The sequence below is a fragment of the Brassica oleracea genome, chromosome C4 (genome assembly GCF_000695525.1).
Source record: "Brassica oleracea var. oleracea cultivar TO1000 chromosome C4, BOL, whole genome shotgun sequence".
NCBI lineage: Eukaryota > Viridiplantae > Streptophyta > Magnoliopsida > Brassicales > Brassicaceae > Brassica > Brassica oleracea.
In genome coordinates, this window is record NC_027751.1 from 17,447,435 (window position 1) to 17,461,310 (window position 13,876).

The 13,876-nt window shown below is 38.2% G+C and overlaps 1 protein-coding gene across 1 annotated transcript; it reads right to left on the reverse strand.

Moving 5' to 3' along the window:
* Positions 1-7,370: 7,370 nt before the first annotated feature.
* LOC106338281 lies at positions 7,371-13,876 on the reverse strand. Its single transcript, XM_013777298.1, has 7 exons — positions 13,682-13,876; positions 13,203-13,412; positions 13,026-13,123; positions 12,643-12,963; positions 8,421-9,703; positions 8,037-8,167; positions 7,371-7,889 (listed from the first exon to the last, which is right to left on the reverse strand). Exons 1-7 carry the CDS (start codon positions 13,874-13,876, stop codon positions 7,371-7,373), a joined length of 2,757 nt encoding a protein of 918 aa, XP_013632752.1.

The window sequence follows — 13,876 nt, forward strand, 5'->3', positions numbered from 1 at the left end:
TGAAGGTACCAAACTTTATAATTACGTGAAAACCCTTTCATATACAAATGAGTCCAAACATCAAATTCTTTTATAACCTTATTATTATTGCAAGAAGAGCAGGGACATCTTAACATACCACTTTTTGCATCCGGTTGCTGTTGAACAAGCCTCATGAATTCTCCAATCCCTTGAACGTATTCTTCCGTAAGCAAATTGGTGTTCGGATCCAAATGAGGTTTATCCATCCACGAACGATAATAAACTTCTGAAGACATGATTTTCACGGAATTGTTATGACTAAAGAGAATGAAGAGAGAATGAAGTGTGAATGAGTTGAATGAGGAGGGGTTGTATTTATAGGAAATTGCTTACGGACCTCCGACGACTTTCCGACGAAATTCCGACGGATGTAAAGAAGTCCGTCGGAATTCCGTCGGAATTGTCCAATCCCAAACGGCTATACAACGGTCATATGTATTTGTCGGCAACGGTCACATGGTTCGTCGGAATTCCGTCGGAAAATACCGATGGAATTCCGACGACTTTGCTGTTAATCGGAATGTCGTCGGAATTTCGTCGGAATATACCGACGAACTTCCGACGACTACAACGGTTACATTTTTTATCGGAATGTCGTCGAAAAGTCGTCGGAAAATTCCGACGAACCGTATGTCGTCGGAATTCCGTCGGAAATGGCCGACGGAATTCCGACGACTTCATTTTTTTGGATTTGGTCGGAAATTTGTCAGTATTCCGTCGCAAATGTCCGACGACCTTGGTGTCCGTCGGAAGATCCGTCGGAATTCGGTGTGTTTTCTTGTAGTGTATGATTTTTAACCATAAAAAACAAAGGTAACACATACACATACGTATATGTAAACCAGATATATAATATAGAGTAAATATATAGAGTAAACAGAGGTAACACATATATATATGAATAATATACTAATATACACCGGTGTACATGTGAGTCGTTGTATAAGTGGACAACGATATTTGTGTATACATTTAAATGCTATTTAAATTTTCAAATGTTATAACTTACAAATGTATGTTATATATCTTTATGGAATGCATCAGGAAACCCATTTGGTCATGCTCCTCCCGGGTGCCATAAGCATCTCTTCGAAACCATCATCATCGTGGAACCAGAAACAAGGGATGTCTCATTTTCCAGCAGTTTTATCTCTTGTATTTTTTCATGTTTTTTTCTGTTTTATTTTGTGCTTTGAGATGACAGCGATTTCCGACTGTTTTGTACTTTGAAATGACATGTTATATGAATGTATGTAAACAATTTACATGTTAATCATTGCATGAAGACAACGTCGAGGAGGATTTCATTTCTTAAGCATGTTTCGATGGAGAAGAGGAGGTCATGGAGAAGACGAAGAGGAGGAAACTTAGTCGCAGCGATTTCACAGCTAATGAGGAAGATAGAGACGTGGCGGCAGTCGCGGTGGTGATATTGTCGCGGAGGAGAGCCTCGAAGATGACAATCATGTTGCAACTTGCCTTGGAGCTCTACATCTTCAAGCCTTTATATTGGCTTGATACGGAGGAGACAATTTGAAGAAGAAAATTTTGAATTTTTTTTTGTTTCAATATTTATAAGAATTAGAAGCAGCGGAAACTAGAAACTCGTTTAGTTAACGGGGCAAACGTGATTTTATGGTACATTGTAAATCACTTAATATACGATGTACAAAAGTACACACATAATCTATGTTCACATGTACCCATTGTACACACGTACACATACACATACACATACACATACACGTATGACCAATCGTAAATCGTAAATTTTAATTATAGTCTCTATCTAATTATTTTTAATTATGAATATTCTTTATTTATTTATTTCAACTTAAAATGGTAAAATTTGGTTACTTTTTTCCGAACCGATTTCTTTTTTTACAAAAAAATAGTGTAAATGTGAATCGTTGTACATGTGGATAGTGTAATTGTATGTACAACATATCATATACATATGACTATATATAGATATCTTTACAACAACGTACACGAAAACTGACTTATACCTTATGGGAATCCACATACCTTCTATAAAACCAAATTTATGTTACTCATTTTCCACAAAACATCCCGGACAAACAACAAATAATCACATATTAAGTATACTAAATTGAATATATCAGATTACTTATATATTGTGTACATAATGAGTTCTTCAGTATGATGGTTAAATGCGGTGGTTATTTACCTTATCAAGGTAGGTTCAACTACCAAGGAACACATTTAGCTTATTTTCATGTTTTTAATGAATGGCATTTTCGTAATTTTAATTTCATCTTCTCCAAAATCAATTAGGTCTTCTGCAATTTTTCTCTATGGTCGCCAGCCATTATTTTCATCTTAATCATCAGTTTTGTTTTCATTTTTCTTGCTTATTATACCTTTAAACATGTAGAAATATTGTTTAAGGCCCAATTTCAACCTTTAAATAACTCTGTGTCTACAACAAAAATGTAGATCTTGCTTCTTCCTTTTTATTACTAGCTATTAATCACTAAATGGATAAATGTGTGTTGATTTTTAATTTTTAAAAGTAAAAAAAGCAACTAAAGTTCGCACAGAAACCAAAACAAATGAAAATAACCAAAAGTTGACCATTGTTGTTGTGGTAAAGCTTTCGTGGTACATAAGATCAATTTTGGTAATAAACAGAAACAATTCAAAAACAAAAGAGGTACCTTGAAACGGTAGATCAACAGGGCTAAACATTTAAAGCAAACTCTTACGAAATCTGGTTGTCTCCATATATATTAATGATAGTAACAGTTAGTTAGTACATGGGGAAAAATACATGTTTTCAGTCCCAAAGGTAAATGTCAGATTCACCTCAATTTTTATCACCAAACAAAGTAATCAAAGTGACATGTAGTATAAATAAAAAATATTAAAATTTGGAAAAAAAAAACGGAATAATGTTTAGCGTTTTTAGGGTTTAGGATTTTAGAGTTTAGGGTTAACGATTTAGAGATTAGGATTTTTCTGACGGCGTTTATAACACCTCCGAACCATCCTAGACATAGGTTGACCCACCGGCCAACAATCAAACAAGAACATGACCGACGGACGACCCACAACAAGGGTTGGAGATGAAAGGCCAACCGCCCAGCCAACAATCAAACAAGAACATGACTGACCGTCCAACCCAACACCATGGTCCGAAAGCGCTATGTGACGGGCTAGGGATGATTCGGTCAGAGTCACAAAAATTACTCCATGACCTAGACAAGTTCATCCACTAAGTGGTGCCACTGCGTCAAGGCACAAGGCTTTGCAACCCGTACCTAGAGTTAGCATTTTCCGTTAGATGGAGGCCTAAAGCTTTTCAACCCGTACCACGACCTAACGTTGTGTTAGACCGGACTAGTCAAATATCAGAGTACTCATGAAGCGCATATAAAACAATTACTTTTATTGATTTAAGAAATATTCATACATTGAATAATTCAAGACTGGGCCCGGCCTAATGCCAAATCGAGTCAACTAAACACAATCTCAATATATACCGTTTACAAAAGGCATGAAATCTACACCGGCGGTCCTAACGTCCAGCACCAAGGTATCCGATCATCAGTACTCATGTAGTGTTAAGACACTTAGACTAAACAAGTACCATTAACCGGTCGACCAACAATCAGACAAGAACATGATCGGCCAACCAATGATACCGCATAGCTTTAATATCCACCACCCTTCACAAGCAATCCCTCAAACACATACATGCCAACGTCAAACCTACACTAACCAAATACACACCAAGCCTAATCTGGTACCTAAGCCAGACTTAGGACTTAATGTCATAACCTGCAAGCAAATCAATCAACCACAATCACAATAATAACTATGAGTAACTATGACTCGATCTAACTCGTACCACCGTATATCGGTGCTATATTTACTCAAGGGTTCAGTAACCCTCTACGACACTCTACACAACACAACACTCTAACCCGGAAACTGGTGACTTAGTGTTCCTACTCATCATCCTCGGCAATATCCTATCTCGCTATCACAAAGACTAGGAGAATGAACTTTCAACCGAACGCGGCCCACAGTACAGTTGAATCACCGCGCGACAGCCCCACTACAGTCGGGCCACTGCCGGTTGTTATACGACGATTGCGGCCCACAGTATGGTCGGGTAACCGCGAGACAGCCCTAGTACAGTCGGGTCACTGCCGGTCACTACCCCGTCCGTGTAACCACTCAGCCATAGGCCATGACCCCGTCTCTCTGAGTGCTCTCGATTCAGCGAATAAGTGGTTTCCTTAAACCCGCTGGGTACTAGGTTGAGGAAACACTAATCAACCCCAAAATATGCCTAGCATGGTGGGTTACACACAAGCTATATGGCATCACACTCTAACTCTACAACACTAACAACAATATCATCACTAAACAACTCAGCCAGGTAGTCACTCCCTTACCAAGAGATGACTAACCTCAATCAACAAGATTAATTAAACGAGCAAGCATTTAATTAAATCTACTCAATCAAACCGTTACTCATATAGTTCGGCCTCATGCTACGAAACTATCTTTAAAGATAACGAGAACCTGCACTCATGCAAGAATAGAAAACATGATGCATCCTAGCCCTAGTTCTAGTCAGGTTTTTAACTCAGTCTTAATTTCTTTCATCCCAGCTTAGCCCTTGCTAAACTGAGTCCAGTTCTATAAATAAAATAACCCTAAGGACTCTACCATGCAATAACATGATCTTTCTAATGTATATGCAACTCGATCTAACCTAAGCTACAAGTGGAACTCAAACAAAACCAACTCACAAAACTATCCTAAATTCCAAGTGGAATTCAAACAAGCCAACTCACAGTGTTCTTTGCCGATAAGCAGCTGGTTGATCGGGGAAGACTTGGCCAAAACCTAAGGGACGCCTTGACTGGACTTGACTGAACTGATCTCGACTTGGACATAACCTCAGCTTCATCATGAAGAAACAGACAGGCCTCGACAGACTGATCTGGACTCGGACATAACCTCCTTTAGCTTCTGGACAGTTCGTCAGACTTCCCGATGGAGTATCGAGCAGAACTTCGACTGATCTGAACCCGTGGAACTGAACTAACTCTGGACAGCACTTCCACTTGATCCTCAAGGAATATGACTGGCTTGGATGGATTGATTTGGACAAAGCTTTCGCGTCACAATCGTAAAGAGTCATCGATTGGACGGAACTGGCCTTCTCAGTGGTGTATCAGTCTTCAGAATCGACTACACTCTACATCGACCACTTTCTCTCTCTCTCTCTCTCTCTCTCTCTCTCTCTCTCTCTCTCTCCCCACGTTGACTTGCTTCCCATCTGAAATGATCTTCACTTGATTGACCTTCAGTTGGACAGAACCTTCCCAAGGCGCTGACCCGATCTTAGTAGAGAACTGACCTCGAAAACTCTCTACAACCCTCGAAAAGATCGGAAACTCTTGCTTTTTTTTCTACTTTTCTCTCACGTTTTAAACTTGGTTTGGACAGGTCTAGATGTGAAGAAATGATCTGGGGTCGTGGGGTACTTATAGAAGACAGCAGCCAATCAGCTTCAGGTTGGTCGCAGCCTGTGTGTCGCTCCGCATGGCTCCGAATGCATGCATGGCGGCACCTCGTGATCCACATGGCTGGCTGCATGTCTCAGCCTCATGCAGGACGACACACCCACTTCCAGATGGCCTGCTGCATGACTTGAACTCATGCAAGGCGACACACCATCTCACACATGTCGATCAGCGTGCTTCGGTTGCATGCGCAGCAACACCTCGTGCCTGGTCGATCCACCTCGTGCTTCTACATGTCAGGCTGTATGTACTGCTTCCATGCACGGCGACACCTCGAGCTTCTGTAGACACTCAGCTTGTTGGACAGTTGACACCACGTTCTGATCCCATGCAACGAGACACCTTGTGCTTCTCGGTCCATTCGTCTGATTTAGACCCTTCCGGCAAATTTCTGATCTGCGATCAATCCCGAATATTTTTTCCGCTCCCGTTCTTATGAGCTGAATATTTTTAATAAACTCCAAATGGATTCTTACCTTGATGGAAAATATTTCTCAAGCCTCCGGCTTCTCCGAGAAATTTCATAATACCGAAATTAGGGTTTTTGTCAGATTTCGGGTTTTCACGTCGTGCTTCGATTCCGTCGTGCTTGCTTCCCGTCCTGCTTCCTACTTATGTTGTGTCTGAATTAATATTCCACTGATACGAATTTTTTCAAATTAATTCTTGGTTAAGAAACGTCGTGCTTCTAAACCGTCGAGCTTCTGAAACGTCGTGCTTCCAAAAATGTTATGCTTCCAAAACGTCTGTCTCATCAATCTAGGACATCTTCTAACTATGGCCGAGCAACTTATTCAACTCATAGTTCACTTACGATCAATTCTTCGACCACCTTGTTCTTCGAAATTTACCGATCGATCTTTACCGCCAGCGATTCGACCACCAAGTTGATGTTCGACCAATCTTCTATTTTCTTCGAATCATGTCAATCTTTATATGATCAAAACTCAACATTCCTTTGTATACCTAGACTCCCAAATGCTCGGCTCCAAATTTTAACTTTCTCGATCTCGACCATTTAATCCCGAAGGGCGGGGTATTACAGCGTTAACATCCCTAACATCGGCATTAACGTCATTAACGCCGGCGTCGTTAACGGGCGTTGTTCTTTTTTCGAAGTTATTTTGTTTTTTTTTTAATAAAATTAATATTTCTTTAGTAATTTTACATGACACTTTTATTGGTGATAAGAGGTAAGGTGAACTTTACAATTCACTACATGGAGTGAACGGAAGTTTTGTTCATACATGAGCCCCTTACTCGTTGGCCAATAGGAAATCCCAATACATTAGGCCTTTGCATATAATCAAATAGACTGATACATGTACCATATGCTCATACGGAAAAATTCAAAATATTTTTCCATGAAACTGTAGAGAGCAGAGATTTCTTTAGTCATACAAAAACTTCGAAGGTGAAAGTGATGGATTTTGGATATATTTAATTCTTAAACTCTCTCAAAGCAATATAAGTATCGGTTACAGCTTCAGTTTCTGAATGTATGAACTCAAACTTCAATCTCATCACAATTGAAAAGTGAATCCTCAAGCTCATAAAGATTGAGAGCTAAGACTCATTTGGTTTAGCAATTACAACATCAAAAGCATAAACTCTAAAACGATCTCTCTCCTTATTATAAGCTCAAAGGTCTGATTCTTCACTTTAACTCAATGGCAAAGCCTCTGCCTCAACCAGTGGCGGACTCAGAAATTTTTTTAACCTGTGTCAATATATAACTGAAAATATAACTATTTTAAAAGTTTCATACAATATAAAAAAGTTCTACAAAACAATCCTACGATCTTTCATGTTCTGGAACCTTTTCATCACAGTTTCATTTGTGATTTTTTTAAATACATCCTTTTCGATAAAACAAATCAAACAATCATTTAAAAAATGATCTCCAATCCGATTTCGTCGATCTGTCTTCACAATCTTCATGGCTGAAAAACTTCTCTCCACAGTTGCAGTAGCAACAGGCAAAATCAATATCAACTTCAGCAACCTATAAACCAAAGGAAATGACATATACTTTTGGGTTTTCACCAAAGTACGAGCAAGTTCTCCAAGATCTTCTAAATGAATAAATCTGTCGTCACTTCGAATGTTATCAATATAGGTATCTAACTGCTGCTCAAGAGATATGCATTCTCCATGACTAAAGTCATATGGATAGAACGTTGCTAACCTCATCAATCTTGAATTGTTAAACTGAGAGAACGAATCAATGGGAGATAAAGAAACAGCACAAATAAGTAGTTCAGTGTTCACCTCGTTAAAGCGATCATTGAATTCTTGAAGCTGCAGATCCAAAATTGCATATAAGCAATTAACCTTATAGTGATGTCCATTTGTGACTCCTGTTTTTCTCCTTGGGTTCTTTAAGTCAATGAAAACATCATCCTTGTCAAGCTCTTCAATATTATGTTTCTTACAGAAAGACGAAACCTTAATCATAAGAGAACTCCATCCATCATCTCTAAATTTCTGCAGCTGGTTTCTAGTCGATTTTACCAATGACATTGCATTCAAGATATCTTGATCTCTGTTTTGCAGGGACAGGGACAAACTATTTGTGACTCCTAAAAGGTGCACCATTACTTGCAAATAGAACACAAAATCAAAGCTATTGACGTATCTTAGGAGACCATATGCTTGACGCTTTTTCGAGTCATCTTGACCATCCTTTTGAACACATTTAAGCACCTTAACGATTGAATAAAAACACTCAATCACACGCAGTAAAGTTCTATAGTGAGAACCCCCAGCGAGTCATCCCTGGTCTCTAAACAGAAACATCTTGGTTTAACCCTTTTCCGGTCTTACGTTCACCATCATCAACTTCTTTCTCAATAATTTCTTTTTGACTTTCTCGGAGCAAATCTTTCCTTTTGCATGAAGCTCCCACCTCATTCAACAACAGAGAAATCATATCAAAAAAATCTCCAACATCAAAATGTTTTTTGGCAACTGCCACAACAACCAATTGAAGCTGGTGAGCAAAGCAATGAACATAATATGCTGATGTGCTTTCCTTTGAGATTAGTGACCTTAACCCATTGAATTCACCTTTCATGTTACTTGCTCCCTCGTAACCTTGTCCTCTTAGTTTTGTAATGCTTAATCCATGCTTAGCAAACAAAGAATCAATAGCAGATTTCAAAGTTGATGAAGATGTATCACTTACATGAGTAAGACTTATGAATCTCTCTTTGACTATTCCACTTTTGTCAACAAAACGAAACACTACTGCCATCTGTTCTTTATAAGAATCATCAGCAGACTCATCCACCAACAAACCGAAGACATCATGATCAATTTCTTCAATAATACTTTTGACCAGCTCTTCCGCAAAACAATGCACAATATCTTTCTGAATCTTTGGAGAAGTCATCTGATTGTTTCCAGGAGCATTTCCTAATACAACCTTACTCACAACTTTGTTTTGCTCAGCAGTGTATTTCAAGAGTTCTACAAAGTTACCATTATTAGCAGATTCGTCTTTCTCTTCATGACCACGAAAAGGTAACCCTTGTCTCAACAAGAATCTGGAAGCATCAATGGAAGCATTTAACCTGATTCGATACTCATTCTTCGTAATATCATCTTGTTTATGCAAAGCATCCTTTATAGACTGGCCTTCTTTCATCAAGTTTTGACACTTCATTACTGCATTATTGTGAAAATTGTTAACATCACCTATATGTTCTGAAATATTTTTGGGCTTGTTCCAGCTAGAGAAACCATCAATGGTCCATGCATCATTCCTTCCACCTTTACCAGCATTATCCCGGAACAAGTAACAACATAGACAGAAAGCTGCATCTTTCTTCACACTATATTCTAACCAATTCTGATACTGATCAAACCAAGCATGATTAAACCGTCTCAACACACCTCCTTTCAGTGATTGTTTGAAAATATGACCACGGGGTTGACAAGGACTTATGGTTAAATATTTTCGGATCACCTCGTTTATTTGATTTGCATGATATTCTGATATTCTTTTTCGATCAGCAGGATCCCATGGTAGATAATCCAAATCATCTATATCACTTTGAGATGATGATGGTGGAGTTTTTCTTTTCAAAGGTATCAAAAATTTCTCCATATGTCTGCAAATAAAAAAAATATTACTAAAATAACTTATAGTTGGATAATTAGAATCAATAAGAATAAACTAAATTACTATTTTAAATACAAACCTACCAACTAAGAAGAGATTACAAAATCTTAAATTCATACCTTGTTGAGTTTGGAAGAAGACGACGGCAAGAAGAAGATGACGACAAGTTGTGAAAGATAAAAAAAATTCTAATTTTTTTTTGTCAACTCTGTTGTCATTGATTTTAGCCCAATGGGCAAACATTACATTGGGTATCAGAATTACAACGAAGAGGAGCCCAGTAAGCTAAATATTATTCAGCCCAATAGAACAATCCTGAAACTTTTCGAAGCTGACGATCAAGTTTCCTGAAGACACGTCACATCGACACGCGTCCCACATGCGTTTAGCAGCACCGCACATTGTCACCACCGTGAGTCTCTGGGCATCTACTCTCTGGCTCTAACATGTCGTATTCATGATTGGAAATTCCAATACCAAATGTAAAAGTCTTCCACTTTAACCGTGAATTACTGAGAAAGAATCCATGATTCACTGGAGTTATACCTAAGGATGCTTAATCCAGGACAAAGAAAGACCCTTTGCCAGACCGCTTTAGAAAAGCGCCAGCGCTTCTGAATCCTCTTCATACACGTTTAAAGCATCCATTAAAACTCATCCTTCTTTCCTTCAGAGATGCTTTGCCTCGCACCATGACCGGCTGAAATATATAGCTAAGACTGATTCTCCTGGAAAAAGATCAAAGTGAGCGTTGAAGCATGTATCTGACCCAGAATCCTACGGGATGATGAAGATGAAACTCAGTGAAAGACATGACGAAACTCGACCAAAGAAGATCAGGATTTATTATATCAATCCCAATCGAAAAGTTGAATAAAATCCTGAAGATCAGATTCGACTTGGGACTGAACACACATCAAAAAGTCGCCGAGCGAATAAACAGATCGCCAAAGCGAAAACAAAACATCGGACAAAGCCGAAAACACAAAACAAAAGGTGTTTAATCTCTACTCTGCATCTTCGTATCTGTGAAAGATATGATTGTGAGAACAGATACGAAGGCGGTAGAGATTAAATTCTCTCTCTAAGAGAAAGAGAGAGAAACCCTTGTCGGATTTTGGCTTTGTGGAGTAAAAAAAAAAAAAAATCCAATTCTAACTTAATGTGGGCTTTAGGTTTGTAAATTATTGAAGTAAAACATGTTTTTCCTTTTTTCAATTGTAGACATTATTTATTTACATTGGGCATTATTTATTTACATTGGGCTTTCGATTAAAATTAATGGACATTCTATAATTTATCAAGTAATCATTGGGCTATAGTTTATGGGGTGTCAAAACAAATTTAATGGGAAAATACATAGGAAATTTTTTTTTTCACAATCAATGGTGTGGCAGGTGCACCACCATTAACGGACGTAGGTCCGCCTCTGGCCTCAACCCGAGTCTCTTCATTTGTCTCTCATTTCATCTTCATTTAACTTCTTCCTTCGCTTTCGAACATAAGACTATTTAAATTTATCAGAAAGCAATTGGCGTTTTTACAAACACCAACAACATAGTTATAATATGTAGCTGTACCATTTGTCATGTACCTGAAGTTAAGAAAATATATCAGAACGGACAAAAAAAAAACAACCTGAAGAAGTTATCATAACTTTCAAAATGAGTCTTAAACAACACTCAATTTGAAAGGATATAGTTTTTAAAAGTTTTATGAATATTCATAAAAGCTTAAGGGAGAGACCAACCCAACAGAGCCTCCTCCAGATCCAATCATGCAGCGGTATTGGCAATGAAATTTATTAACTCTTTCAAGTAAAATCCTCATCTTTTACAAAAGAAATCCTTCTGAGTTGTATTTATGTGGTCGTATGGCATAAATAGAGCCTGAAAACAAGAGAAAATAGGATCAAACTTCTCAACATACATCATAACAAGGGGTTTTAGTCATGAATGCAATCCATCATCGCTATTATCATGCTGAAAACATGGGACGTGTACACAATAACACTAAACCAAAATAAAAACCATCACCTCCATTTCAGAATGCACGTTTATCCACATGTGAGGATCAAATTACATAGCTAGCTTCCGCATTATTTGAATTTCGGGCTCACTAAACGGAGCAGTTCCTGGATTTTCTTCAGATTGATCATAATCATGGAAGAGAAGAGAAGGACACAGGTTCCATAGCGCTTTAACAAGTGATTTATAAAGGAACATAAGCAAAGAAATTACTTTTTCTTTCTTACCTCAGTCAATAGCCCAATTTCGGTTCAAGTCAACTCCTCTTCCTGTGATTTATAGATATGATAAAGATGAAATCTAACAAACGCACTCATGACTAGACACAGAAGATGGTTACCATTTCTGCGTTCACAAAGATCTCCAGCTTCAACCCGTTTACGACCATTAGAATTTTCTATAGGAATCAGCTTTTCGAAAGAAATATATATTGTCAGCTACTGAGTATGTCAAACACTGCAGATAAACTGATATCAAACACTTTTGCCTTTGTGGCAAGCTTGTCAAGAGTGCTGTTCAGGTTGCTCCATTCTTGTTGTGTAAGAACGGTTTCACTTAATAAATACCTCAAATTTCCATGATGGTCATGTTCATACGTTATGCTACCCCATTTTGCTACATAGTGTATGTACATGTCCTATGTCTTTCTATACCATGCTTTTTACAGAAATTATCAAAAGCAATATTACATAATTCTTATCCATTATCAGTTCTAAAAACCTAACTTTCCGGTTTACTCGTTCTCTACTAAGATTTTCCATTCACAAAACTTACTAAAAGTCTCATCCTTAGTAGCTAGAAAATATATCCATACTTTCCTATTATAATCAAATATGATGAACCGGAAATAGATATAGACATGTGTACATTAGGCGAACCCCAAAGGTCAGCGTGTATGTACCTTACCATTTTATCACCGTTGTGTTTGCCAACATTGAAACTGAGGCTTTTGTTCTTACCCATGACACACCTTTCGCAGAAGTCCATCTCACTGATCTTTTTCTTGTCCAGTATTCCTTTCTCAACCAACACCCTCAGATTCCTCATGCTTGTATGCGCAAGTCGACAATGCCAGAACACTGTGTCATCTTTTCCTACAGCTACATTTGCTGAAGGTAGTATTTTCTCTCCATCCATTAGATATAAACTTCCACACAATGTTCCCCGTAGAGCCAACTTGCCCTTCTTATAGAAACAAGTTTTCCCTTCTCCACCGTCTTGCCTAAATCCATGCACATCAAGAGAGCTAACCAATATTATATTTCTCTTGAGGTTAGGAAATACTTGACATTGGCAAGCCTGTTAACGGTTCCTCCTCTTGTGTTAATCTGGATGGATCCAATCCCTTGGACTGATATTGCTCTGTCGTCTGCAAGCAGAACCTGTCCTTAAGTGATTTCCCTATCTCCAATATCTTGTCTATCTCCAGTGACCTTCTTTCTTGCAATACCAGCAAGTCACCTTTGACCTTGACATGGACCTAGATTTGTTGTTGAAGTTACTGCCTCTAAAGCTTTCTATTTTATCAGGTCTTCCTCGTGTGATATTCGACTCACCAGACCTCTGTGAAGTGTTTGATTCCTTCACCTCCTTCAACTCAATCTCCTTTGGCTTAACAACATTAGTCAAATCTTCAATGGTCAAGGTATCTCTTCCACACGTCCATGTTTCCTTGATTTGAAAGCATTGAGATGGAAGTGAACTCAATAGCAATATAGCTTGTACTTCCTCTGAAACAGAAACATTTACACTGCTTACCCGGAAACTAACTTCAAGAAATCATCTATGTTTTTATCAATCGATTTAGACTCAAGCATGTTGAATGAATAGAATTTATGTTGCATATGAATTTTATTAGGTAGATTTTTATAATTATACAACCTTTCAAGTGTAGACCATATTGTTGCTGATGTTTTATATTCTTCAAGCTTCCGCAATACATGATCTCCAAGATTCATGATGATCATGTTCGTCGCCTTCTCAGCCTTCTCAGACTTCTCGTACTCTATCTGTTTGATCCGCTCCTTGGAGTCCTCCTCATCCTTGCCTTTCTTAATCGTAATCCCAGGATATGATGTTGTCGGAGACTCAATCAGAGCATCCTTCAACCCAGGAATCGAAAGATGAGCTAGCAT